Consider the following 26,856-nt stretch of genomic DNA (forward strand, 5'->3'; position numbering starts at 1 on the left):
GTTACAGGATTTGTGTGGATGAGATCTGAAGTTGTTGGAGTTGATTGTTGGGCTCACATGAAGAGTGGGATCGAGGGACGAAGTTAAAGTGCGTCCGGGGAAAGTTTTTCCGAGCTTTCTCAGTGGGCGGGCTCCTTGGCCATTTGGCCTCACAGTCTCGTGCGGGCGGTCAGCGGCTGGATATGCCGGGGTCGAGAATATATTCGAGGCTGGTCGTGTGCATAAATGGGCTTTCTATTCGAACTGCAAGTTGCTTTTCCTCAAGGTTACTTTCATGCAACCCCAGAATTTAGACCTCCAATACGGACCTCCTTCTTCGCCTCAATGAAGTTTGGCGCCGAAAATCCAGGGTCGGAAACCACACGTTCGTTGGTGGTGTTGACGGTTGCTCAGCTGCAGGCGACGGGGATCAACTACAAGTTTATTTCATTCCGTGATGTTGTGGATTGAACTAAACCTGGAGAGGAAAGGTGTGCGAAGTGTCGGCACCCACTTGTGGGCGCTCTAAGCCTTTTTGAGTGATCCGTCCCAGGGTCGCCGACGCTTCCCAGATATGTATACTCGCCTCCCTCGATTGCTTTGGCGACTTGGTGGTCGCTTTCCCCGAAGTAGAACAAAGCATTGGGAAGGGAGATCGTGATATTTGATGATGTCGTGCGGTAAGGTACGAGGAGGAGAGGGAGCCAGGAGGTCATATACAATTTGAAATCATGCTGTATTGCGCGTCCAATTACCGGCAAACGCGACGCGTCCGGCTATTGCATTCTGAGACATGCAATGCGGGAGATAACGGGTTCAAAGGTACTCCGTAGCGCGCTATCTGAACCTTGTCGCCATTCACACCATCCGCTCACGAGTCGAGCACACAGCGCTCTGCGAGCAGCGAGTGGTCCCCTACCGGTGTGGGTTGCACCACCATGCGCGACGGGAGATGCCGACGGATGCCGCGGAACCAAATCTCGATTTGGTAGGCTCGCATCAAAGCGCGTTGCCACGTGGCGACGCCATGGAAAGATCGTCCCTTTTTCTCCGCGACGACCGTGTCTCGACGGTTTTGTGAAACCCAACGACGAGCGCCTGGAAACCTTGCGCTGGTCTGTATGGTGATCGCTTATTCTGGATTTCTCAAGGTCGTCGACTCGAACCTGAACGACGAGGAGCAACTGAGATCGTTGGGTGGATCAACGCAGACAACGGTGCGTTGAGATCATATCGAGATTTTCGGTGGCCTTGCCATGGTTGCGTTTTGTCGGAATAATTTCCTCTAGGTTTTCCATGATTATTGCGAGGTTAGGACACGGGAAGAAGGATGGGCGGAATGGGAACTGCTGCGACTTATATGGTAGCTCAGCGCGCGAGGGAGGTGGGGAAAGCTCGGGGCAAGCAAGACAACGTCATCTACGGCGCTTTTTTCGCGGAGGGCAGAGTCAAGGCCTGAGTTTTCTCGAAACAGCTGTCTCTGGTCGACAGCTAGACGCCTGTGACTTGGGAAACGCGGCAGAGCAAGTTGGTGCTCTGGAGCTACCTTGCCAAAATCGTTGTTTCTCAGTGACTGCCACTGCACCATGCGGACGATCTTCCATTGCGCCTGTGACTTGATTGTGAGGATATTTGGTCCTTGGAGGAGTACATCGTTCTCCCGCGAGGCATAACGGTTGTCCGATCGAGACCCAGAATCCCCGAGAACCGTTGTGGATACGCAAGATGAAGCCTGCTGAAAGTGGTAAGTCGTTATCACAACCTATCGCAAACAAATGCGCTCTCACCTATGTTATAACGAGGTTCTCATGTTCTCAAGTATGGTGGACGTTAATACCACGCATTTGCACCTTCTGCACAGGTTTTGAGGTGTGTCAATCAAGAATGGCTTTGTCCATGTTGACCGGAGGAAAAAGAAGCTCTTACCAGATTGGTGTGGACTTTTGACGATAGCGACGGTATGTTCTATCAATGAATGTCAGTGCCCGCTGACGGCATAGGCGCCTCTTGTGATAGGCTAAGCATCTGCATCTGGTGGTGAAAGGGGCCCTCAGTAAGTACGTAGCTGCCAATTTTACACAAAGCACTGATAAAGACTTGCTATCTTTCGCTAGCTACTCCTAGCCGTGAGCCCCGATCTTACTTTGGTACGAGATAAGGCGCCTCGAGGATCCGGAAGCTGAGCGAGTCCCAGCTGCATGTGGTAAAGGGTTATCAGCGCCATGCATGAAGGAGTCATTAAAATGATTCATTACGCTCTGCTGCGACTACAGTGCGTATCTAACCGACCAAGGAGGCCTATCGCGGTAGGAACGGTTCTCTTATAACGGCTTTGAGCAACGTTGGTATCTTCACCGCTCCTCGGAAATTGGCGTCTCGAGGCACGTTCATGAGGTCATACCGCGTCCCGTCAGGATTCCGACCAGGCCCTACCCGGTTAGCGTTGAATATAACCACCCATAGGTTAGCGTCGCTATTGCTATTCTGCGTATTGTTAAACTAACTCGGGAAAATCTAGGGGTGGACCGGACCGCGCTGGAGTTGTTCATCGGAACGAAACAATTGCATTGCGGGTTCTCGAATTCAATTTGAACAGCGAGCATCGAGTGGATTTACGTATCTTCAATCCTTTGGCTGACACAGGCTTGAGTACCTGCTCGCTCATTCACGAGGAAAGCAAGGCAAGCAGATTTATTCTGAAGCCAATCACACAGTCGAGGAGCAACCTTGGCGGAAGCAAAAATCTTTTTGCATTGATGCTCCTCGGTTTTGGGTTTGATTTACCTTTTTTGCTCATAACGCGACTGTTGCACAGGCAGCGTCGGACTGTGCGATAAGGCTCGGAGATGGCGAATTTGCTCGCAAATCGGCGGTCTTGATACCAGCACTCGTTGCTTGCGCGGTGGAATCTACTCCCACAATGGCGATATGGGTACACCGCGAGAGGTACGTGATGGCTATCCAGTGTTTCGCGTCGCTATTGCCTTCTATGGGCTGACAATTATATGCGTTACCTGATCTCACCATCATACTTGCCATATGTTCTTTTCTCTTCGCTCGGAGCCTCGGTGCTGACTCCTGAGGTGCCTACCCTGCGCTGATTCTATTGTGTCGCTGTTCCCGTCCGCGCCGCTCGCTCGAATCCATTGGTTTCCGTCGACCTCAGACACCTTCCATCCAGTCACAAGCGCTCACAGGTAACGTACATACTGTATCATCGTTTAATTTATGTGATCTCCGGGAGGACTGACAAGATGACGCAAAGCCATGTCTATTTCCTAATCGTTTGACTTCTTCAAGCCTGCAGTCTTCACACCTGTGCTCCACATCAAGAAGGTGTAATCGCACGCACCTTCAAAGTTTCAACGTGTCTGGAAACCTCATATGAAGCCGCAGAAAGTGGCCTATTGCGACCGACTCGGAGCTCGGTCGAAAGGCCCATTGGCGAATTTGCTTCCACTCGTATGTATTTCGGTTTCTCTATTCAAGTTCCGCGAATACCCCAGCTTCACCCTTTAAGCAGGTGCGTACTTGAAGACAGGCTCACAATTGTTAGCGCGGTACACGCTTCACTGGTCAAGGCGACGTCCGCTATCGGCCCCCTATCCTCCCCTGCTCCTTCGCACGGTTCGCCACCAAGAAGACTCGTGGTGGCGATTCCCAACCTTGAAACTTTAAATGATTTTTCTCTCGGCCTGTGTCATCCCTCATCTCCTCCGAACGTGCCTTCTGGTTGGTCTATGAGTGCCTGCAGGTCAGACTGCGGGACAAACTGGAAGTGGGCTGAGGGCACTGCCATCTGCCTTCATCTCCGCGTTCGGGCCCTTCTGGATCGTTCTTGTCTGAAGAGACGCTGCCGTTCTGTTACCCTCTTGCTTTCTGTGGTTGACATCGATTGGTGTCGCAAGCATCTATTCGCGCTGTCGCAATATTCTCTTCGGGACATCGGGGAACTCGAGGTGGCACGCTGGAAACTGCTGGAACTTGGCCACCGAATCTGCGTGTTTTATTCAGCTCCATGGTTCCCGTTGGCTTACTTGGGTCGAATTACCGCAGTCCTGTCGTACGTCTCCTCCACCGCGCCCCAGTTCTCAAGTTCTCTGTTTCCTTGTCGTGGTCCCTCCCAATACTGCTCCAACTTCCCTCCAAACCAGGCCGGTAATCTTCCTAAGCTTTCCTTGGTTTTACGGATTCTTCTCGCCGAACGTTGTACGTTGTACGGCACATATCGGAGGCAATCCTAAAATTCAGATTTCGGTTTGGGAAAGTGGGATGGGTTTCTCCGAAGGCTTGACGGCTGGCTCACGAACGTGAGGACTTGGGCACTCACTTTAGAGGTAGGCACTCAGTTGATCATTAACAACGCGTGGGTAATTGTCTAAAGCCTCCAGCCAGTTGAACGACTTGTTGATTTATCCGAGGAGTGCGAGCCTTAGGTCTCAGACCAATGAGCGCTTGCAATGGCTGACAGGCCTGCACTATTGTCAAAGCGGAGAGGGTGCGTGTGGAGCGCTCGTGTCGTGAAAACCGTCTAATCAGATTTCCCGTTTCTAAAGTAGTCCTGTTGCCTGCAGGGCCTACTCGCTGTGGTTCAGCTGGATCGTAGTCTCACAATAGTATCGCACGGGTTTTGCAATGGCTCTCCCTTGGTATTTTTCACTACGTATTACCCTGGACGCGAGTCAATGCCGTGATTGGCCCCTGGTAGCCGGTACCGTCGTCGATTGCCAGGATTCGGTGAGTAAAAGTTCGTTTGGTAAGTATCTCTAGGACTCTTTCTCAAGGGGGGAGGTTTCCCCGCAGATGTCATCGCGACGGTTGTCGGCGTTAGCCCATGCAGACCTCTCAGATGCGGGACTTGTCGCTCTCTGTTTTTCGGCAATCGCCAGACGGGCTCGGGAAGTTGCACGGGCGCTTTCTCGACCCTCGTGGATTCCCGAGCGCTGGCATCCCAGCGGCTCACCGGCTTTAGCTGTGAATGATCCCGCCTAGACGCGCCTTGTGTGGCGAAAGGCGAGATTTATCCAGGACCCCGCCGAGACCATACCGAGGACCGACTCAAAGAGGATGACCCTGGTCTTTGTCCTCGATGCTGATGAGGTGCGCAATTGCAGTTAAGTATATATTGGAATGGAACTGTGCCCATGATCTTTCTTCTCCTTTGTTTTTACCCAAGGTGCTTGATAGATGTAATGGAGCGAAGTTTGCGGTTTGACTCACGCCTTCTGTGAGTCGTCGTTTTGTCATCACAAGGCCTATCTATCTTCATTAACCCTCAATCTGATACAGCCCCTCGATTATTGAGGGCTCATCACCGAATAGGAAGGGAACATTGTTTACGAGCCTCGAGGACCTAGGGGGAAACTTCCATCACCGACGAGTGGCAGGTAAGGGTGAATATATTGATTCCCTGATTTCCTAATCTTGAAGTTAGGTGCGCCAACAGCGCGCAGTTACCGTTGTTTGTGTCCGGTTCTTCCTCTAAAGGTAGAGGATTCCACGCCCTTGATGGAGGCGATCATGGTAAGGGCAGGGTGAGCTCATTCAGTTGCCTTGCGGTGTCGGCGTGTCGCACTGCATGCCAAAGGTTAATTTCGCTTGCTTCTCTTCATTCAGTGTCTGTGTTGACTCGACGGTGACACCCTTTCTGGCGGGCTTCTTGCGACGGGCGCTCTTTTCTGGCCTTCTCGAAGTCGGCGATCATAGGGCTGGCTGGTGTTGGCAATTCGAAACAAGTCTCGGAAGGCTGTGTACGAATGGCACACTGATTCGGGGATTTCCATTGCATCGCTGCGCTGTTTTGTCATGTCACTTGGGCTGTCTATGGCGTGTTTCTCGTTTGTTGTAATGCCCTTTAACAGATATCTGACGTCTCGCATTATCATGGCCTGACTGACGCGTTCATTGCACCATTTCCTGGGTTTCTTTGGTGGGCCCGCGACATGCTGCAGATTCGAAGACTTCTTTGAAGAGCCTATGCGCAACTAAAGGGCTACGTCAATGGGTCTAAGTATACAAAGGTCACGTCACTGCTCTTTCTTCTCGTTCTTTGTCTCCAGCTCCGAACCCCTCGAAGTCAGTCGATCTTCTAGTACCCCTTTCCATGGGAGACGGAAGCATGTGCGGATACGGTACTTTCGTGACGGAAACTTGGACGTGTGTTCGCTTCGCGGCATTGTAAGCGCCAAAAGAGGCCAACGGGGACTTTGGATGTCGCAATCTAGACGATGGACCTCGAATTAAGATCGAAATGTCGTTCTTATTGAAAAGGAACCAAGGTGCCGTGTGTTTCCTCCGTGTCGTGTGTTCGATGGTGTGTCCTGCTGACGGGCGGCGACCTAGAGTTGGAAGAGGACCTGACCTGTTTTTCGACTCCGCGAGTGCCCCTCTCTCTTAATTTTGAAAGAGGATGAGAAGAGGATGTCAGAAGTGGTTGCGGATTTGTGATCGCCGCATGGGATAGGCGTGGCGAGGTGTATCAGGTGTTAGTAGCTGCTTAGTGTCTCTGTGGGTGAGTGGATATTATCGTGTTTCACCAAGGAAGAACCGATGCTAAATCGAGGGTGGGCTGGGAATTCGGCATGGCGTTTGCTGCGTTCTTCAAAGGTTATGTTATCTGATAATTGTAAAAGTACTTGTCGAGGCCATCTCTATTGAATGCGTCCTAGAAGGGTCGAGAAGCGTGTAAAGACTATTCTTATTGTGATTTAGTCGAGGGTTGTTGTTGATTGACGATTGGCAAGACCTGGACACCGGAGTGCATTGGGTGTGATCTGGAAATTGATTGAGGCGATAGATCTAATCGAAAATGGCCATCGGGCTATGGAAGGTACGACCCCGTCGATCATTGAGGCTTCTTCTTCTTCGTCTTTCATTTACATGAAAGACAGAAAGCACAGTTTTTCCGGATTCTTAGTCTCACGTCACGCGTTGGTGGTTGAAAGGCGAGAAGTATTTTTGGTCTTTCTTTTGCGCGGCTCTTGCCAATTAACCTTTTGGATTCCCTTTGGGCCTTTGTGCATGTGAGCGAGCCAGCGACAATGGTAGAGAGCTTCGACGAATCAATCGATTGATTGGAACTTGATGGCGAGTTCTATTCCTGGGCTTTCGTCAGCAGCGAATGAATTGGGGGTGGTGAGGATGTGGAGAGTGCTGGGTTGCGGGTTGGTGGTTGGAGATGTGAGATGAGGAGGGTATCAGAGTCGAAGTTCCTGGAACACCCCGTACCATTGCTTCTCCGTTGTTTCGTTCTACCATCCGATCAGATTACTCACTATGAAAGGATAGAACGGAGCGCCGTTGGGGATTCCCCTGGCCCCGGTAATTCGAACTCGTCCGTTATGATCTGCGTTGTATGTATCAATCGGTGCTTTGGAGGATACGTCTTGCATTTCTTTCATTTACCAAGGTGGTGGGTGCCACCCCCAGAAGCTTAGGCGTTCCAGTGGGTTGGTGCATACGGAGATGGAGAGATGAAGGATTGAGCTCTGAGTTTCTTTGTTGGGTGAGATGAAAAGGAAGTGGGATTGCTTGGATTGGTGGAGCGTGTGGATCTGGGAAGGTTGGGCAGTGTGAGGTTGGTAACGGAAGCGCTGGGAAAGAAATTGCCTCAATGAGGATGAGGATGTGCGACCACGTTGAGAGCGCGTGTGTATGCGGTGGGCTCTGTTTAGAACTCGTCCTTTTGGTGATCGGAGAATGGAGGGGTTCTTTGTCGAGGGCCCTTTGAGGGTTTGCGCTGAGATCGTGTACTGCCTGGTGGATTCTGGATGGGGTACGAGAAGGTACACTAATGGGATTGGCACAATGGGGATCGCGATGTGTATCAAACTCTTTTCTTTATACTTTAGAGAAGAGCGTACGTCCTTGTTTATGAGAGGGAGGAGGTCACGACAGGTGGCTGGTGCTTATGGTCACCGGTGTGGTGGCTTTCTGCACCAAGCTCCGTGAATGATGGGGAAAGAGTATCTTTGGAAAGGAGGGTTGTGGTATTGGCCAGTGGGTTGAAAGGCATTTCGGTGCGCGGCCTTCTTTGATTTCATTTGTCGAGTCAGAGGTGAGGGTCACGCTCACGTCATTTAGGTGGATATGAAGTTATGAGTTTTCATATGAGGGTAAAATCCGTGCTCACCCCTTTGCTGTCTAGGTGGTCCCGTGCGCGACACCTGTGAGTGGCTTGCTTTAAGAATTTATTCGGAAACCAGTGTAAAGGTTTAAGATGTAGGATGATTGGCTTACAGCTTGTTTGATAGGACTCTGTTAGTTTAAGCAGTGGCCTCTGCTATCCAAAAAATCCCCGCCCGAAGTAGAATAAGCAGTTGGATTCAAAGGCAAGTGTAGATGAGGTGTTTTCGTTCCCGCTCCGAGTCGGATACCATCAGACCCTGGGGACGAACCTAATTTCCGTGTGGGAGGGATCACCGCCGTGCTTCGATATTGGCGGGCCACTTAGGGGCGTCGACGAGCGGATATCTTTAAATTTATTGGCCGGATTCCTGCTCGGGGAGGCCTTGAAAATCGTCTGGTAGCACCCTGCCTGTTCTTGAGGGAGCCATAACCCCATGTATTCCAAATGCTTTAGCGGGACAAGTTGGTATTTCAATAAGCTTAAAAAGTGCACTCAATTGAAATTTGCTTAGGTCGAACAGAGAGTGGTATCTTCTCGCAAGCTGGCCGTGGCGCGGGGGAGGCGCTCAAAGAACCAAGATAGGGGCGTGCGAACTCCTTGACACGAGGCTGCCATCAATCCATCAATCGCGCGAGATCGAACCTCGCTGGACACTGGTCATTTCATTTCGCTCTGGTCTCGCTCCTCCTGTTGGTCCCTACCACACCCACCTTGTCTTGACGACCTTCCCTGAACCTCATGGGACAGGCCTGAAACGCTCGCTGAGTTAGGGCTGAAACGATTATTTGGGTCAGGTTTGAACGTTGAAGACGAAGAAGCGATATCGTATCTGGCGGGGTCATTCGCCGGTTGGAACCTGAAGCCTGAAGAACGCGAAGCAAACGTTGTTGTGTTGAAGATTCAAGAGGCGCCAGTTATCCGTATTCATTAATCAGGGCCTGCTGGGGAAACGATATCGATATCTCTATTCAGGGTTGAAGGAACGCTAGAAGTTGGTTGAGATGTCTGGTTTACCGGGAGATGGACGGGTTTCGTTGGGCAACCATGGGCATGAGAGTTCGGAGCAGTTTGAGGAGGCGTTGAAGGCGTTGGAGGTGTATAAGAAGAAGGATCCGTCGAAAGGTGAGTGCTGTAGTTCTTGTAGTTGGGATTATTGCTGATGGGGTTTGTGTGTTTTTGTCATATCTGCCTTGGTACCCTGGGGTTCTGCCTGTTTGGATGTTGGATGGGGACACTGTATGGACCCTACGAACCCTCGAACGTTCGGAATATCTGGACACTGTAATGAACACTGCCTATACGCTCCAACGCACGCCTGGACACTCGAACGAACGTTCTGAATACTCCAACGAACACCCCGGTGAACGACCCTCACGCTACCCGGAACACATCCATTAAACTGGTCTATGTATATGAACAGTGGTCGTCCGCTTCAAAGCAGTCGGCAATGCCCCGATTATGAAACAGAACTTTTACAAGATTACCTCGTCGAATCGGTTCCAAGCTGTGATACATTTCTTGAGGAAGGAGTTGGGCTGGACTGCGGGGGAGCCTTTGGTGCGTTCTGTCTCTGCTGGCGGTGTGGGCTATCGCTGATTATTCTGGTTATGGTTATCCTTATGGCGGTGTAATCCCTTGCTCGTTTTCCTTCCCGGCCCTCCTATCGGTCTGGATTGTGTTGGCTGGACCTACGCGTCTATCAACCTCCCAATTCCGATTTCTCGACTTATTCGACCTCGTGGACGCGTTCCGTTTTACCCTGTTCGATTCCTTTAACGTGGATATAGTTCACGTATATCAACCTGTCGTTCTCCCCTGCACCTGACGATACGGTTGCGAATCTGTTCAAGGTGAGGGAGTGACCCTGTTATCGCTATGAGTCCTTGGCCGTTCTGACGATTCCGTCTGTGTTGCAATGCATAGGCGTGTGGAACCGATGGGCATTTGATTGTTAACTATAGGTACGTAGATCTGTTTTGGGTGCTCTGGTTCTTGGGGTGCTGGGGGGTCGTCTTACTCCTTGCTGAGCTGACTCGGTCCATTTTCTGCACTCCCTACACTCCCTCTCGCTCTTAACTTGGTACTGACGTCAATCTCTATCACAGTACAACGCAAGCCTGGGGTTAACGCTTTCTCCAATCGCATTCCCTTCCGACCACATAGACCCACCCGATTGAACCATTTCTTTTCCCATCCATCTCGTTATCTTTTCTCATGTTCTTGTACATTATCTTACCCATTCATTTCGACCAATTCGTAATGCTGTGTTTGACGGGGAACCACTGGGTAGGGGTCGGGAAGGATGAAGCTCATTGTGATTCTAGAAGGGTTTGGATGGGGTGAAGACATCCAGGGGGATTCTTTCCCATCGCTCTCTGGCTTCATGCCTTGTGCTTGGATCCATCTGACTGTCCATAGACAAGTCGGGTGATGGGTGCATCGAAGGGTGTTGTCGCTATCTCCCGTGTCAGGGTTTTACAAGGCATCTTTTGGGACGAGGTGTTTGATTCCGAATGTTCGGCTGTGGACAGGCTGTGTAGAGGCAATCTTACACAGAGCTTCATCGACGTCCACAACCAGGTGCCTTCGCATCTTGTTCGAGTGGGCGTAGACAATGGTTTACGATACTGGGCCTACAGCATCATGTTCTTGACAACGGGCGGCGAAGCCTTTGGCTTTGAACCTAGAGAAAAGTATACAAGCAATATGTGTCATTTAGGCGGTACAGTTACACACAAAGGAAGTCGTAACCACAGCCGTTCCATCCTTGAACTTGATTCCACACCGATATTGCATTCCCTCCATCCCTCCTTCTTTCAATCAACAATTCAATCTCCTTTCTTCTTCTTATCCTCAACGATCTCGACGTTATCGCCTGGGATACCCTTCAAAACACCCACTCCGTCCTGGATCATATCGTACACTTCATCAGAGACGTCTCCCTGAACGACGATCTCGTCCTCGCCAGCTGCGTTCTTAGTGACAGAAGCGCCGGTGGCGAACTTGGAAGCGAACTGTTTGGCTGCTTTTTTGAGGTCGATGGAGAATTTGTCGAGACCGTGGATGACGGTGACGTGTTTGCGTTTTGTGCGCTCGACTCGTTTGATAATGACCTGGATTTGGGGCGAGAATTGGAGTTATGAGGGATGAGGAGGAGAATGGAGGGAGAATATGGCAGAACGTACATGAGAAGCGAGCTTTTTCTGGAGTTCGGCTTTCTCCTTTGCTTCAGCTTTAGCCTCCTTCTTTGCAGTGTCCTTCTCGAGTTTGGCCTGTGCTTCCAAGCTGATCGTGCCCAATCTCGCAGCGAGATTATCTATATTCCAGTACCACCACGTACTATCAGCCTCAATCCCCCGCCCAAAGACCTCGATGAAGAGACGGCGCACCCTCAGAGTAGTACTTGTCGAACAAATCCGAATGGTTATCCTTCAGCCATTCTTTGCACTTTGTAAAGTGGGATCCGAATTCACAATATTCAGGAGGCCAGGAGCAGACTGTTCAGAAAAATGCTGCATGTAATTGGCAGAGTTCTTTGGACGGGGATGGGGAATGAAGGAGCCCACCTGCGCAGTAGAGGACTTGGACTGGCGGTCGTGGTTCGGGAGCTGCGGCGTCGGACGATTCGGCGGCGGCTGCAGGGCCCGGTGCGGGAGGAGGAGATTGGTTGCGTTGTTTTCTGCCCATTGTGCTTGGTTATTGAGTGGTTGTGGTGGTAAAGGTACGAGGAGGAGATGGTTGGAGCGATGATGATGAATGTTTGGGACAAGAAGTGATAAGATAAGATAACAGTGTTATATTCGTTCTCACGCCCCTATTCTTGGTGTAGGCGCTAGGTTTGTGTTTTCTGTTTGCATGTATACGAAAATCAGAGGTTCTTTGGACTTCTGGTGATCTACTATCCGCCCACTGTGATCGTCGAATCTACTCTTGATGAGAGGACCATGACACGACTGGAGTCGTCCAAGGTCGCCAGACTCCGAGCAGATGGAGATCGGTGGATGGCAATGGCATCGCCCCAAGAAGATTCAAGCGTAAAGGTATTGTCGTGGCATCAACATGGGCGGTCGGCTTGGTTCTGTATCAGAATCTTGAAATCATGGCTTGTAATTGTCGCGGTTTATAACGAGCGTCGTTTTGGCACTGGTTGATCATCCACCCCCACCTGGATTCTTTCCTTAGAGCTGGACTCTTTGGAATTACCTCGAAGGCGCCCCTCGAGCTGGTTCTCATCTGGTGTATAGGCTGGACCTTTCTGCGACGTCCTCGTCTGTGCTCTGCTCTCGCTCTGCTGCCTGGTCATATTCTGTTGGCTTCAACACCCTCTGGCCGACTTCAATCACTACAACCGTCGAGTAAAATCGAGCCTTTCGAAAGATGATGCTTCACTCCTTCACCAAACTATCTTGTATCCTCCTCGCCTTGCTGCAGATATGTGGATGCATCGTATCTGCAGGACCCATCAAGCGAGCTGAACCAGCCTTCGCACCCAAGTCCCCTGCAGCTGGGAGTCCACAGCCAGCCAGAGGTCCGAGCCTTGCTGCACGCTCCGGCGGTAAAACAAGTGTACAGAAGCCCAAGGCTCCTGTGCTAGGGAAACCTCTCAAGAAGAACGGTCATATGGATGTGAACCCGCCTTCGAGCTCCTCGAGCGCTACCTCGGAGTCGGGGATGAGGGTGGCGGAGGAGACCCGGGGAGGTTCAGGCCTGGTGATATTGTTGGTGCTAGGATTAAGCATTATGAGCCTTCGAAGGTGGGTTTGTTTCGTTGGGTTTATTTGGGTGGATTTTGAGCTGATGTTTGTGTGCTTGCTCCCTCCCCCTGACATCTTTCTGACGGTCACCCTACGCTCGCCTGCGCTCGTGGATGGCTTACATCTGTTCCTCCCATTCCCTACCTCTCTACCCGCCTTTTCGCCGAACCTCTGCACACATTCGACCTACATTATACCCACTCTCATCTACGCGTGTCGCCCACTCCGACTCACCATCCGTAATTTGCGCACACCTACACCATCTACTCGACTCACTCCAGCCCTTCCTCAACGCCATCCACCCAGCGGTTGTCGTCGCCGGCCCTCTCCCGCGCAACTGGTACCGCATCTCTGTTATCACCAACAACCCCCACCCTGAATTGAAGGGGTATGATCCTCGAGAGAAGGTTCAACTCCCACATTATGAGTAACGAAAGGACGTTTTTCTAACTGCATGTCCCTTGAAGATATCCAAGTACCTCGACCCAAGCGTTAAAGGTCTCGGAGGCACCATCTCACTCGGTATTCCGCGTCTCGTCGAAGGCAGAGTGATCAACATCTGGAAGAGGAGGGGGTACGGCGAGACTCCGCCTTTGAGGGCCGATAAATTGGCCATGCTGAAGCAGGATATCAGTGAGTCAACGTTCTTTCGGTTTTGATCGAGTGGATGGCTAAGGCATCGTTTCCTTCTTTGTGAACTTTTAGATGCGCATACCAGGGGGAGTTGGTTCCAGCCTTTGACGAGGCGGGCGTTGGAGATTGATGAGGTTGACTAGCCTGTGTTTTGGATTGGGTAGATTGGGTATGTATTACTTATTCTAACCTACATGTACCCTTGGGGACTCACACTTTGTTCAGGAAGTAACTCAGTGAAGGGAATACCTGGCGCAACGAGAATGTTGAATTACGACATAAAAAGGCCACTAGGTTATGAGCGAGAAGAGCGTGCACAATAGGTAGTCGAAATAAATGAACGAATAACGTTGTGGGTGGATAACAGTACGGGTGATAGGGCAGGACAAAATTGTGCCAACAAATCAACCATTTGAATTGGCGAGAGCCGGTAGTCCACAAGATGCACGGGAATACACCGCAGCAGAACATCCTCGAAGAGATGCATCGCTGAATGTTATTGACTTGTACGACTGTGATCAAAACCTCAAGTACGATGCACGCGAACTAAGGAATCAATGAATGCAGACAATCTACTTTGACCTACTCACTCCTCTACTGTTTGTACACCGGCCTCATCAGCTGCAGCTCCAGGTTCTCTCCCAAAACCCGACTTTCGCTGAAACTCGATAAGCTTCGCCACAATTTCTTCATGGCCCTTTTCCTGCGCCGCTGAGAGGGCTGTCTGTCCTTTGTTATTCTTGAGATCAAGGTCGATTCCCTGGGACTGGAGAAGGAGCTCCACAACCAGTTGGTTACCCTCGTCCGAAGCCAGAATTAAGGGACTGTTCCCGTCTCGGTCAGCCGAATTGACGTCGGTACCATCACACTCGAGTAGTAGGCGAACAACATCGTAGTGACCGAAGCGCGACGCTAGGGCGAGCGCGGTCAAGTGATGATTGCATCGGTGGTGGGGATCGATACCAGGATGGTGCAGGAGTCGAGAGACGGCATCGACATGGCCGTTCTTCGCCGCCCACAGCAGCGCAGTCGCGCCTAGAGTGGAACCCGCTGAACTGACATCGATTCCAGGAAAATGGAGGAGTCGAGAGATGACATCGGCGTGGCCTTCCATAGCCGCTACCATGAGCGCCGTCACTCCATACTCGACGGAGCTCACTGCATTGACCTCGATTCCGGGGAATTGGAGGAGTAGAGAGACGACATCGACGGAGCCTTCGCTCGCCGCCAGCATGAGCGCCGTCACTCCATCGTCGACGGTCACTGCATTGACCTCGATTCCGGGAAATTGGAGGAGTTGAGAGACGACATCGACGTAGCCTTGGACCGCCGCCGCCATCAATGCTGTTATTCCATGAGGAGAGCTCGCTGTATTGACCTCGATTCCGGGGAATTGGAGGAGTAGAGAGACGATATCGGCGTGGCCTTTGCTTGCCGCCAGAATGAGCGCCGTCACTCCCTCGGTTTCCCGGGAGCTCGCTGCATTAACTTCTATTCCGGGGAATTGGAGGAGTAGAGAGACGATATCGGTGTGGCCTTTGTTCACCGCCGCAATGAGCGCCGTTGCTCCGTGGGGGGAGTCCGCTGCATTGACTTCAATTCCGGGGAATTGGAGGAGTAGAGAGACAATATCGGCATGGCCTTCCATAGCCGCCAGCATGAGTGCCGTCACTCCATTGTGAACGTTCACTGCATTGACCTCAATTCCGGGGAATTGGAGGAGTAGAGAGACGACATCGACGTGGCCATGGACTGCCGCCGAAATCAGCGCCGTCATTCCTTCAGGGGAGCTCGCCGCATTGACCTCGATTCCGGGGATTAGGAGTAGTAGAGAGACGATATCGGCGTGGCCTTGGGCCGCCGCCAACATCAGCACCGTTAATCCTTGAGGGGAGCTCGCTGCATTGACCTCGATTCCGGGGATTTGGAGAAGCTGGAGCGCAACACCCTGGTGGCCTGAGGCGGTTGCACAAAATAGCGCACTATGCCCCTGCTTCGTTATAATGTTAGGGTCGATGTTCAGTTGAAGCAGGTGTTGTACAGCCATTTCGTCTCCGCTGAGAGCCGCTAGATGCAGCGGGGTCTGTTCCAGATACTTCGTCTTTGAATTAAGGTTCCAACCGTTGTCCGCGAGAAACTCGAAGTAAGGCCAAAGGCCGTAGTGAGCAGCGACATGAGGGGGGTCGAGGAGATCAAGGCTGTCCAAGACATCGACAGGGAATCTGTTGCATCGCAACAGAAAGTCCTTGACTAAGGCGGTTAACTCCGAGTCAGAGTGACATTCCCCAATGTGAGCGCCTATTTGTTCGTGAGCATATTGGAGAAGCGGTTGCTCCTCCAATGCATCGTGAAGTTCTTCAAGCTCTTTAAGATCCGCCTGGAGTAATCCACCGGAAACAAGACGTTGAATCAAGACCTGGGTGATTAGGATATGTGGTTGGGGATAATCTTCGAGAAGAAGGGGGACGAGGGCATCTTTGGCGGTATAATCTACAAAGCAGTGCGTTGAGAACTCGTCGAGAGGACTAGAGAAAGGCTTACGAATTAGGCGGACAATATTGCTTGTGTGGTGTTCGACCAGCCCGCAGCACACCGAAAGTACAGATGCTTCGTCTGGCATCCGTTCAGGCGAAAACGCCCCTGTTTCAGGGTCTGTTGCCAGTGCGTATCTCAAATCCTGCATAGAGAGCGGACCACGAGCGAAGGCTAGCCAGAAGAGAATTTGCATAGCCAGCTCGCGAGATTCTGGGTCTTGGTCCTGTATTCGCTGCAAACTGGCCGCATACACCCCTTGGATACCAATCGGGAACTCGGCTAGTTTGGTCTTCACGCTTTGGAGCGTACGGCAATGTTGAATACTCTCGAGCTGAAGGGCCGCGTGGAGAAACCTGAGCCATGTTAGTTCGAGTACACACACTCCATTCCTTTTGTCACTCACATTCCTTCGGCTTTCTCTATTATCTGCTCCAATATCTCCTTCCTACAGTCATTCTGGTCCAATACTCGACCCAATTGCTTGAACCGTCCGAGTTTCTCTTCCATATGCAACTCGATATCACTGTCCTGGGCCGTCAACGTGCAAAAGACAGCGTGACTGAGGTCACCTCCCAGATCATCAAGCGGTCGGGATGTCAGCATGATGTTGCCTTTCAGTTTGTTGATAACTTGGATGAGGTCGAAGCGGACGTCGAGATGCGCCTCGTCCACACCGTCGATGACATAGTACACTCGATCGAAGTAGCTTTCCAAGGTCCGGAGCAAGCGAACAAGCTCGTCGACCGATGGCTCCGTTCCTTCAAGCTTGTGCTTGCTGTAGGTTGGTGCGACGACACCCGCGAGATCGTGGTTGCGCTCGATGCACTGCTTGATCAAAGACTTGATTATGTCGGTGACAGAAAGCGGTTCAGTGTACCTGCTGTAAACAAACAGCACACAGGTCCGCTCATAATCCTCCTCGAGAGGGAGCAAGTCATCGATGATCGTCGATCTAAAGCTCGGTGAGGTCCGTTGTGAACGCCATGGGTATGTGCTGTACTCACGCAAGAACAGTCTTCCCAGCGCCCGCTAGATGATTGCTGGATTAGCACAGTATTTGCTGCAATCGGCACGGAACCACACACGTATACCCATCCACCAGATGACTCCACCTCTACTTTTCTTCCATTCGCGGTACAGCCGAGTGTCAAGGAGCCACCTGCCTGTCCCAGCCGTCCTTCGCTTCCGGACATCATTATGAATTGTCCTGAAATTCACGCTGGAGGCCAGCCAACGGCCCAGCTCCTTCACCAGTTCGACTTTGAAGTAGTCAGGCCTTACAATACGAGAAATCTGGTATGAAATATACATACGACGTCTTTCTGGGGAGACTGTTGAGGTATGGCTGTTGATATGGACATGATATCGATTATTATTGAAGACCCCGCCTTGGATGTTGATATGGCGAGCATGCTCGAACACACGGCGGTCTTCCTTCTCAAAGTCGTCTAGATGTCAATAAATCATTTAGTCAACGTCGCTTTTTGTCGGGACATCGCAATCCTACAGGCTCCTGGTATCTTGCCTCCATGTCGTCCAACGGCACCCTGATTCGTTCGTCAGGATCGTCTTCAAAGTCCACAAACAAAATACTCACAGGCGTTGATACGAACTGGCCCATTCTTCCTCAGAACAAGGCAGGGTCACTCCCAGTTAGAGCTCTTCGCTTCCTGAACGGTCGTGGATGGGAGTGGGCCAGAGGTAAGTAGCAGTCTCTCACGAGCAGGGGGAACCCCCATTCTCCCAGAGAACACGGCTATGGCCCAAGTTCTCACTACTGCGTGTGTCACTTTGTGTCACTGTGTGTAGGCCACTGTCACACAAGAAATTCCGTTGCACCGCCGACATGAACACAGCTATAAAGAAATTAGCTGTAGTATTGTGAAGTTAAAATGCGCCGCTGCAATGGTGTACGAATTATAGGTAGGTCCAAGCAAACAACAGAACTTGGGATGAAGAGGGTGGCAATCGTACACGTAAAGCGAGCATGGGTGTGAACGCGAATAACTAAGGGTAAGCCGTGGGATACAGTAATACGAGTGACGTGAAAGCCGTCAAGGAGAGGTTAAAGGAGGGAGAGAGAGACAGTAGAAAGTTGAACGACCGAAGTCTACCAAGAAGTAAAATACAACCTTGACCCCGAGACATAGTAAGTAGAAAGCGGTAATCTACAGGTAATCTACACAGCAAAATAACCGTACCCGTTGATTCGTTCAGAGAATTAAGAGAGAGAAAATGGCCAGTTGAATGACCTTTGAACTGGCAGGTTGGAATTGTGGTAAACGTCGCAAGTTGGATGTAGAAGTTGGAATATGCAATGAATGGAATAGACTGAAATTTCGTCTGATGAAGACGGATAACTGAATCGTGTGGGTCGTCGATGTGTTTGATGCACGGTCTAAAAGAATGGAACCCTTGAAGGCGTCTACCACCCAGCAGCCTCGACAAGACTAGTCGCGAACGGTTCCAGGGGGAGAACTTTGAAAAGCCCTTTCTTGCCCCATTCACTGTTCGGCCCAAATTCGCGGCGCCATACTTTACCTGTACAAATAAATCCGTACATCAGCAATTCGAACTTATAGAAGAAGTGCGTAGACTCACTCAAACCATCCTCCCAAGCATACAACTCGACTTTCCAGCCCCGTTTAAGCGCCGTTCTAACCGGACCTGGATACATCATTTTCTTAGCCTCTTCTCCACAATCCATGAACTAGAATAGAAGACCCACCTATAAACCCGTCCTCACTAAACTGCCCCACATTCCCATCCCCAGTGGCCAGCACAATCGTCGACCCCTTGGGTACTTTATCCACATCCGCAAGCGCCTGGTGCAACTTGAGCTGGAGCAACTCGTCCACGCCTTGCTCGCGGTACCTGATCCTCGCCGGTGTCGTTGTAGCCGCTGTACTGCCCCCACCAGCAGGTGTGCCTCCTCCCGAACCCCCATCGACATTCGCGTGTGGGACGGATGAAGTTGATGATGATGAAGTGAGGTCTTTCTTGCTAGGGGATCCAGAGGCGGCATCGGATAGGGACGAAGAAGAGATACGCCGAGTGTGGCTGTTCCGGTGGGTGGTGGCCACGGCTGTACTGGCACCAGACGCCGTCGTCGTCGTGCTGCTAGATGGACTCGAAGGCCCGAACGAGACGTTGGGTTTACCCGTGTAGCCGTGTCCGTGACCGTACTTGGATTCTTTTTCCCTTCTGTCCATTCCGTCGCCTGTATGCGTAGACGTTATCAGCGTCATTGGAGAGGAGAAAGAAGAGAAAGAAAAAGGAGGAGTAGGACTCACCTAGATCAGGAACCCGGATGTACACCCTCACTTCATACCCTAGTGCTTGGATCTTGTCCATCGGTTGGTACAAAGGACTCGAAGTGACGACTACGCGACGAGAAACAGGCCTGCCGCGCTCCAGGATGAGCGCTAAAGCTGCATGCCAGAGGTGTCGAGGAAACTTTGGTTTCCTCGGTGGAATAGCCGCAACTGTCGCGGCTCCACCGTGACTATGTTCCTTGGAAGGATCGGAAGACGCTTGGTTATCAGAGTCAGAGAGTGCACCCCGTGCTAAACCCATATACGAAGTATTGGGTAGTGACTTTGAGAGCGAAGTCGTGCCGGTTCTCGGGTCGGATTTCTTCTTTTTCTTCTTGGACGTCGCAGCAGGCGCATTCGTCCCACCGGTACTCTGACCGAACGCAGCGGTGACCCACGAGGGCAGCGCGATAGGAAACGCGTCAGTCGGCGACTCGACGACGAGTGGTATCCCGCCCTCTCGTTCATCCCCTTCCTCGTCGTGTTTGGCGGATGCTGAGGGGATGGAGATTGGCTTCGAACTCGGTTTTAACGCAGTCACAGTCGCACTTGCTGACTTTCCTTTCGACTTGGATTTAGAGGACGATGACGCGGGTGCTTCGTTACTCGATCCCGCGGAACTGCTACTCGACAGGGCCGCATTGGCATGTGCCATAGACCCAGAACCTAAGCCTGAAGCATACTGCTTCGCCGTATTCCAATTCGTATGCGATGCAAGGTACTCCTCGACGATATGCTGAGGAGGCGGATGGCGCTTGAGGAAGTTGAGTAGGCCGATTAGGATGTTGGAGCTGTGGAAAGAAGATAGGCGGTCAGCTGATGATCATAATCAGGTCGTTGTAGAATGAATGAAATACGCACTGGTCAATGAAAACATGCACAATACTCGCACCAGGCGTATGCGCCGCACCAAGTATATCAAACTCGGCAGGGTCCTGCGGTTCTTCCTCAAATTCGAGGGCTGGCACTGATACACCACCACCACCTGAAGTAGTAGCAGACGCAGAAGACGAGCGAACATGCCCCTTCTTGGACGGCCCTTTGATCGGCGCAGTCTCGCCCCTCACCACGCCTCCCCCAACGGCAGCCTGACCCTCCCCAGCATAACCCGCCTCCAACCTCCCAATCACTTTATTCAGATCCCTCTTCTGCTCGGGAAAGGCGAGGAGGAGTTGTCGTGCGAGTCGAAGAAGACGCGAGCGCTTGGATTGGTCCAAGACGTCTTCGTATGACGAGTGAGTGAGGTCTTCGTATTCGAAGGATTTACCGCGTTCGATGGCGTTGTATTTGGATCCCGAACGGTAACCGTACGATGTTCCGTCGAGTTGGGCTTCGAGTCGGATGTTAGGGTAGGATTTGGCGTGGTGCAGGATGAGGGATTTGGACCGTTTGGAGCGTTTCTTGGAAGAGGTGGGTTCAGAAACGTCCTTGGTCTTCTCTTTATCCTTATCCTTGTTGTCTTTGGAGACTCTGACTTTCTTATCTTTCTTGTCTTTCTTGGCCTTGGGCACTTCAGCGCTGTCTGCTTCCGCGGTGCTTGAAACCTTCTCCTTCTCTTTCGTCTTGGCTTTCTTCTTCGCCTTCGCGCTCTTCACCTCGTCGCCATCCTTGATAATATCCTCGTCTTCATTCACAAAGGACTGGCCCTCGCTAACGAACAACCCCTCAACGCCGGTATACACACCCCGAATGGTCCCCACCGACCCCTGCGTCTTCAACCGCGGCGTTCTGGACCCACTCCGTAGCGATGGTGGAGGTTGGAGCAGGGAGTTCCCGGGTAGAGAGGAAGAAGAGGTCGAGTCGTACGACTCGTCGTGCGACGAATCTTCCGTCGTTCCGTGTGATTGGGATGAGTACTCATTATGAGACGTATCGTCGTAGTGCGGCGAGTCTGCACCGCCAGGAGCCTCTCCTGAAATCTCCGAAGAAAGGGCTAGCAATCGCTCAGCATCCCGCCTCGCTTTCTCCCTCTCCCTCTCCCGTCTACCCACGCGTTTACCCTTCTTCCCCGTGAGATTTATCGGCGGGAGGGGGTCGTCTTCTCCAAGTTGGTGTTCCTTGCCTGGAACGTTGTCGTCGTCGTAGTTGTTGTGGAATGACGGGATCACACCCTCCTCGCTTCTGATGATGTCGGCATCCTTGGAGCCTTCACCACCGGTGCTGGAAAGACCTCTAGTGACGAGCGAAAGCGACGTGGCCAAAACACCCAACGAATCAGCCCCAGACCCGAGTCTGCTGGACGTCGCAACACCCGAAGATGTAGCGTTAACATCCGAGACGGCGGACGTTGGGACGCCTTTGGTCTGGCCGGTTGAGAGCGTCGAAGTTGAGGTAGTTGGACGGGTGAGGATGGTTATTGAACCAGGGCTGAACTTGGTGGGTTTGGGAGGTTTTTCAGGCTTCGACTTGCCTGTGGATTTGACCTTCTTCGATGATTTGGATTTGGGAGTACTAGTCTTCGTTGAGGTACTTCTATCCTCCTCCTCCTGTTCATCCACCTCGTCTTCTTCTTCGACCTCATCTCCCTCGGCGTCATCGTCGTCGTCAGTTGTAGTGACATGCCCCAACTCTCCTTTCGCTTGAGAAGAAACAGAAGAGGGTGGAACGAGGAAGACGCCTCGGATCGTACTCGTCGATGAGGATTTGGAGAGTTGGGTTGGGCCTTGTTGTCGTTCTAGTTGATGTCGTGTACGGCCTCGTTCTGCTACTACTCCTTTTACCACGTCTTGTCCTGCTCCCTCGGGATCTACGTCGCCCGCAGGTTGACCTTCCCCATCGGCCTTACCAGCAGCAGTAGGAGCAGTAGGGCGTTTACGTCTACGTTTCTTCGTGGGAGGTTTCGCTTCCACTCCTCCTCCTCCTCCTACCCCTTCACCTAGTGCTCCTCCCTCTACTGCTCCTCCTCTCACCTCGCCTACTACTCCTCCGTCCGCTCCTACCTCACTTCCCTCCCCCTGCGATCCTCGAATTTTCTGCGCCTGCTGTCGGTGTCGGTGTCGTCGGTCTGGAAGATACGAATCATGATCAACCAATTGTCATTCACTGTGTTCAACTGTGTGGCCGGCCGGGTTTTATATGGTGACCAAAGGGAGATGTGATGTAGGGCATGCGTGGTCCAAATTACGTGCGGTCCAAAGGAAAAAAGGAAAAAAGGAGTGGGGTATTAGAGGTGCAGAAACGCGTAGTGCAGGAGGGCTGGGGGTAAAAGGAGGAAAGGAGGGATAAAACTTACCGGTGATATCTGAATCCGATGTATCCGGAGTAGTTGTTGTCGTCGTAGCAGCAGCAGTACTGCTAGTACTAGTAGTGGAAGCACACTTCTTGGCAGCCTCGAACCGCGCGCGTTCAGCTGCGATGAAGCTCAGTGCTTCGTCGAGGAGGCCGAGTGTTGGGTGCTCTGCTTCTGCTGCTGCTTCTTGATGGTTGGTCAAGTTGCTCGAGTGGGTAGGGTAGGCGTAGGCGTATGTGGATGTGGATGTGGATGGTGGGTCGTTAGACCTGGGATAGGTGTACGATGAACTCGAGGTGGAATTGGTGTCCTTGTACGACGCTCCGTCGGTGTTAGCGGTATACGGCGCTTTGTAATACGACCCAGAGGAATTGGAATCCTTGTTCCCATACCCAGCGCCAGGAGGATGAACATGACCAGAAGAACCCAAGGGATACGGGCTCCGATAGGACAATGTGGGAGGTAGGGAGTGCAGACCGAGCAGGGTGTGCGGGTGGCTCGTCGATGTACTACGCCCGGTTGTACTACGGCTTGGGCGGGTGACGTATGGTGAGGTACCTGACGTACCGGTGCCTGGGGAGATGGTGCTTCCGTTGGCATTGGTGTAGGCTGCGGTGCTTCCGTTGGGGTTGATGTTGGTGTACGTTGCGGTTGCGGTGCTGGAGGCAAGACTGGAGTAGGTATGGGTTGGGGTCAGACGGCCAGTACCACCACCACTGGCAGCTGGACCTTGTTTGCCGCCGTTGTGAACGCGGCTGGGTGTAAGACCCCCCGGAGTATGGACGTGTACGTGTCCGCTGGGAGTAAGGTGAGAACCCATCGCGTACCCTGAAGACGTATGCGTATGCGCGTTGGTGAGTGTGTCGCCTGATTTACGGCGTGTGGGTGTGCGCGCGTCCCATTCCTCCTCCTCTTCCTCTTCGTTGTTGTTGTCGTTGTAGGAGGAGGGGTTGTACCCTGTTGTTGTGGTAGGACGATCGGTGTGCCTGCCTGCACTGACACTTATTAGGGCACCGACATTTCCTCCTCCACCGACGTTTCCTCCTACACCAACACTGTTGGCTCCAGCTACACCTGAACGCGCATAACGCAACCCGTTTCGCGTGTTCCCGGCCAACGCACCCTCGTAGGGGAAAGCCTCGGAGCCTGACGTTGAGGTGGGGGTGTTGGATGGGGAGGGAGGCTCTGATTCGGGTCTGCGAAGTGATTCGGGGGTTCTGGTTAGCTCGCGGTCGCTGTGCGGGTAGATTGAAGATTGTGTTGGATAATTTGGGTATGATGTCGAAGAGGGCGGTGGGGGGTCATAGTCGTATGTAGGACCGTATCCTTTGGGCTGGGGATTATAGATCGAGGGAGGGTCGTACGATGGAGGAGTATAGCCGATACGGGAAGTGTATACGGATGTGTGGAGGGTGGGGCCGTAGACGGTCTGAGGTTGAGATTGCGGTTGGGGGTGTGGATGTGGACTGTACGTAGGTTGATTAGATAGATGCTGAGGATGACCAGTGCCATACGCAAGTCGCGGTTCAGGATGCGGGCCGTACACCGGTAACGCGAGCGGTAGGATTACTTCGGATGTAGCGGAGAGAGGCGTTGTGTCGGGTGGTTGGGTTATTAGTGAAGGTGAGGAGGATCTTGAGCCGGTGCCTGAACCGGAGGTGTGTGATTCGGATGAGGAAGATGAGTGGGAGGAGAGGGAAGAAGGTGGGTGGGAGGTTGGTGGAGGTGGAGCTGAGGCTGGGATGGAGGAAGAGGAAGATCGGGAGGCTGAGGCGGATTGGAGGAGGGAGCGGAGGGCGTCCTCGGCTGTTCCTATGAAACATCATATGTTAGGGTTAAAATTTGTATAGGAAAGGTAGGTAGGACGCACCGCCGTTGGTGATTCTATGACCACTACCAGCACTACTCCTCCCGGTGTAAACCTCACTGTTCATAGCGGTGGACCTGGATGACATTTCGTGGATTGGGAATAGGGAAGATGAGGACTTGGAGGATGGGGAGGGCCGGTTGGATGGAAGTAGGTCTCGAGGTGAATGAGATTGTGCGCGCCGGATTGTGGAGGTGGAGATGTCGTCTCGGTCGTTCGAGGGCACTAATATGTCGTTGGGAGCAGAGGCAGGTGAATAGAGCGGTATAGTTATTTCTGAGAAGGAAACGTCTGCGGGGTGATGATGATGGCTATCCAAGGATTGCAACGGATAGACACCTGGTGACTGGCGATAACCAGAGTGCGAGGCGGTGTCGATGGAGATGGAGATATTGCCTTCGCGGGTGGGCAGATTTAGATTCGGGTTATCGTTGTCAGTGTCGGTGTTTGTGTTGTCGAGCTCGAGGTCTGAGGAGATTTCGACTGTGCGGGAGGCGTCGTCGTCGGGCGAGTTTGATCGCCTCGAGTGACTCGTGTTTGAGAGTGGTGAGTCACTGCCGGGGCGAGAATGAGAATTGGATATGTTGGAAGGGTTGTTAGCGAGGTAGCGCCATATTGGCTGGTTCTCCCAGACTGTGGACGGTCGTGGATCGACTCCAACTGGAATTTGGTTATCTCCGTCGGGTCGGGAAGATGAATCGACTGTGGCGCTGCTGAGACCTGGGTGTGTGAATGACGAGATGGACGAGCTGGGGCGGTAGGACGAGATGTGTGAGGGGACGATGACTACACTCGACGACTCGGACGGAGATTGGGATTGAGGAGAGGAGCGGTCGCTGTCCACGTCGTGGTTTGAACTGAACCTGGAGGATCGTGACTCGCTGCCGCTGCCAGGTGCGGTGCTGATGTTGCTGCTGGAACTCGAGTGTGCACCGAGGAGGATGCGGTGGTGGTGGTAGGGTTGGAGATCGGTGAGTGCGCGCAGGACGACATGGAAGGCGCCTAGATCCGGCTCGTCGTCGGATGTTTCGAGGTCCGAGTGGGGGGCGTTGGTGGTCGAGTCTGTGCTGAAACTTGGGGAGATGGGGACTGTGAGGCGGGAGCTGGACGAGGAAGACGAGGGGCTGGTCGGCATTGGGGGGTTTGGGGCGAGTGATGGAGGAGGGAGAGGAGCAGAGCACGCAACGAGGCCTACGCGTGTTATCTTATCTCGAACATGCCTTTGGATTTTGTTCGTGGTAATTTACTAGTGATAATGTAGGGTATCCTGGTGAAGAGTTGGAGATGCGCACCTGTGGGGATCGAACGCGGTGCCAGGCGTGTTAATTACCCCACTTGACGCGTTATCACAACGCATCTTATCTCTAACCATGACACTCACATTCGACTACGTCGAGCCCGACCAACTCCAAGACGCGATCAACATCGAGCAGGATGGTACTCCTCTTCTATTATCTCTAGCCTACAGTAACTGACAACCCACAGGCTACCCCGCAGACGAAGCAGCCTCCCTCTCCGCCTTCCGCCTCCGCCAGTCCCAAGCACCCGATCTCTTCCTCGGCGCCTACATCGACGGCAAACTCGTAGGATACGTCTGCTCCACCCTCTCAAACGACGAGACCTTGACCGAGGAGTCGATGAAGAGGCATGTACCCGGTGGAAAGTCGGTCTGCGTCCATAGTGTTTGTGTGGATAGGGGGATGTGGGGGAAAGGCGTTGGAGGGCGCTTGTTGGGGGAGTATGTTAAGCGGGTTGGGGAAGCGGGCGTCAACAAGTACGAGAGGATTCTGTTGATTACCCATGACGAGCTCAGAGGGTTTTACGAAAAGGCTGGGTTTGAGTGGGTGGGAGAGTCGAGTGTTGTCCATGGTGCGAGGAAGTGGTACGAGATGCGTATCTTGCTCGACCGGGCACCACAGATTTCGCAGGATGTGTTGAAAGAGCTGTTGAAGCCTACGCAGAAGGAGGAACTGAGGACGCCGCATTTGGTTTCGTCGTCGTCTTCGCAGGTTCCCTCTTCGGCCCAGCAGAGTACTTCCCAGGAGCGGACCTCCCAAGAGAAAGCACCCAATTTCCTCTCGGAATTTAAAGATGCTTTCGAGGATCTTGTTGTGCAGCACCCGACGGACCAGGGTGTGCTGGTGAACAAGTATGATTTGATGTGTCCCCGTGGGTGTAGGAGTGTCATTCTGAAGAGGGGAGTGGGGATGTGGGTTGAGAGGAGTAGTGTTCAGGTGCGGTTTTCCCGTGATTGTGTGGTGAAGGGATAGCTGACGCGATGCTGTTGTGTGGGACAGATGGAACCACCAAATACACCTCCCCACCCCCTCCTCCCTCCTCTCCCCTCCCCGCCGACCACCACGAACTGGTGGCTCGTAACCGGCTCCCCGATGGTGTTTGAGAATGTGGGCTTCTCG

At 52.5% G+C, this 26,856-nt stretch overlaps 6 protein-coding genes across 6 annotated transcripts; 3 read left to right on the forward strand and 3 right to left on the reverse strand.

The window, feature by feature from the left end:
• Nucleotides 1–9,108: 9,108 nt before the first annotated feature.
• CC1G_11596 (hypothetical protein) lies at nt 9,109–10,360 on the forward strand (the record flags this gene model as incomplete). Its single annotated transcript, XM_001834895.2, has 5 exons — nt 9,109–9,229; nt 9,528–9,664; nt 9,895–9,957; nt 10,031–10,068; nt 10,213–10,360. The coding sequence occupies 5 exons, from the start codon at nt 9,109–9,111 to the stop codon at nt 10,232–10,234; spliced, it is 381 nt and encodes a 126-aa protein (XP_001834947.2). The 3' UTR covers nt 10,235–10,360.
• A 575-nt stretch (nt 10,361–10,935) lies between these two features.
• On the reverse strand, nt 10,936–11,794 carry CC1G_11597 (hypothetical protein; the record flags this gene model as incomplete). Its single annotated transcript, XM_001834896.1, has 4 exons — nt 10,936–11,220; nt 11,293–11,423; nt 11,497–11,604; nt 11,674–11,794. 4 exons carry the CDS (start codon nt 11,792–11,794, stop codon nt 10,936–10,938), a joined length of 645 nt encoding a protein of 214 aa, XP_001834948.1.
• Nucleotides 11,795–12,484: 690 nt separating this feature from the next.
• CC1G_11598 (hypothetical protein) lies at nt 12,485–13,637 on the forward strand (the record flags this gene model as incomplete). The annotated part of the gene is made up of 4 exons (XM_001834897.2): nt 12,485–13,100; nt 13,168–13,268; nt 13,329–13,494; nt 13,567–13,637. The coding sequence occupies 4 exons, from the start codon at nt 12,485–12,487 to the stop codon at nt 13,635–13,637; spliced, it is 954 nt and encodes a 317-aa protein (XP_001834949.2).
• Nucleotides 13,638–14,012: 375 nt separating this feature from the next.
• Nucleotides 14,013–17,650, reverse strand: CC1G_11599 (ankyrin repeat domain-containing protein 50; the record flags this gene model as incomplete). The annotated part of the gene is made up of 8 exons (XM_001834898.2): nt 14,013–14,040; nt 14,085–15,984; nt 16,036–16,382; nt 16,433–16,981; nt 17,034–17,058; nt 17,343–17,477; nt 17,537–17,576; nt 17,627–17,650. The coding sequence occupies 8 exons, from the start codon at nt 17,648–17,650 to the stop codon at nt 14,013–14,015; spliced, it is 3,048 nt and encodes a 1,015-aa protein (XP_001834950.2).
• An 804-nt stretch (nt 17,651–18,454) lies between these two features.
• CC1G_11600 (hypothetical protein) lies at nt 18,455–25,574 on the reverse strand (the record flags this gene model as incomplete). Its single annotated transcript, XM_001834899.2, has 7 exons — nt 18,455–18,570; nt 18,631–18,696; nt 18,758–19,249; nt 19,323–20,134; nt 20,205–22,347; nt 22,576–24,384; nt 24,443–25,574. 7 exons carry the CDS (start codon nt 25,572–25,574, stop codon nt 18,455–18,457), a joined length of 6,570 nt encoding a protein of 2,189 aa, XP_001834951.2.
• Nucleotides 25,575–25,809: 235 nt separating this feature from the next.
• Nucleotides 25,810–26,818, forward strand: CC1G_11601 (serotonin N-acetyltransferase; the record flags this gene model as incomplete). The annotated part of the gene is made up of 3 exons (XM_001834900.2): nt 25,810–25,876; nt 25,925–26,648; nt 26,737–26,818. 3 exons carry the CDS (start codon nt 25,810–25,812, stop codon nt 26,816–26,818), a joined length of 873 nt encoding a protein of 290 aa, XP_001834952.2.
• Between the last annotated feature and the right edge of the window lie 38 nt (nt 26,819–26,856).

The sequence above is a fragment of the Coprinopsis cinerea genome (assembly GCF_000182895.1).
Source record: "Coprinopsis cinerea okayama7#130 chromosome 12 map unlocalized cont3.12, whole genome shotgun sequence".
NCBI lineage: Eukaryota > Fungi > Basidiomycota > Agaricomycetes > Agaricales > Psathyrellaceae > Coprinopsis > Coprinopsis cinerea.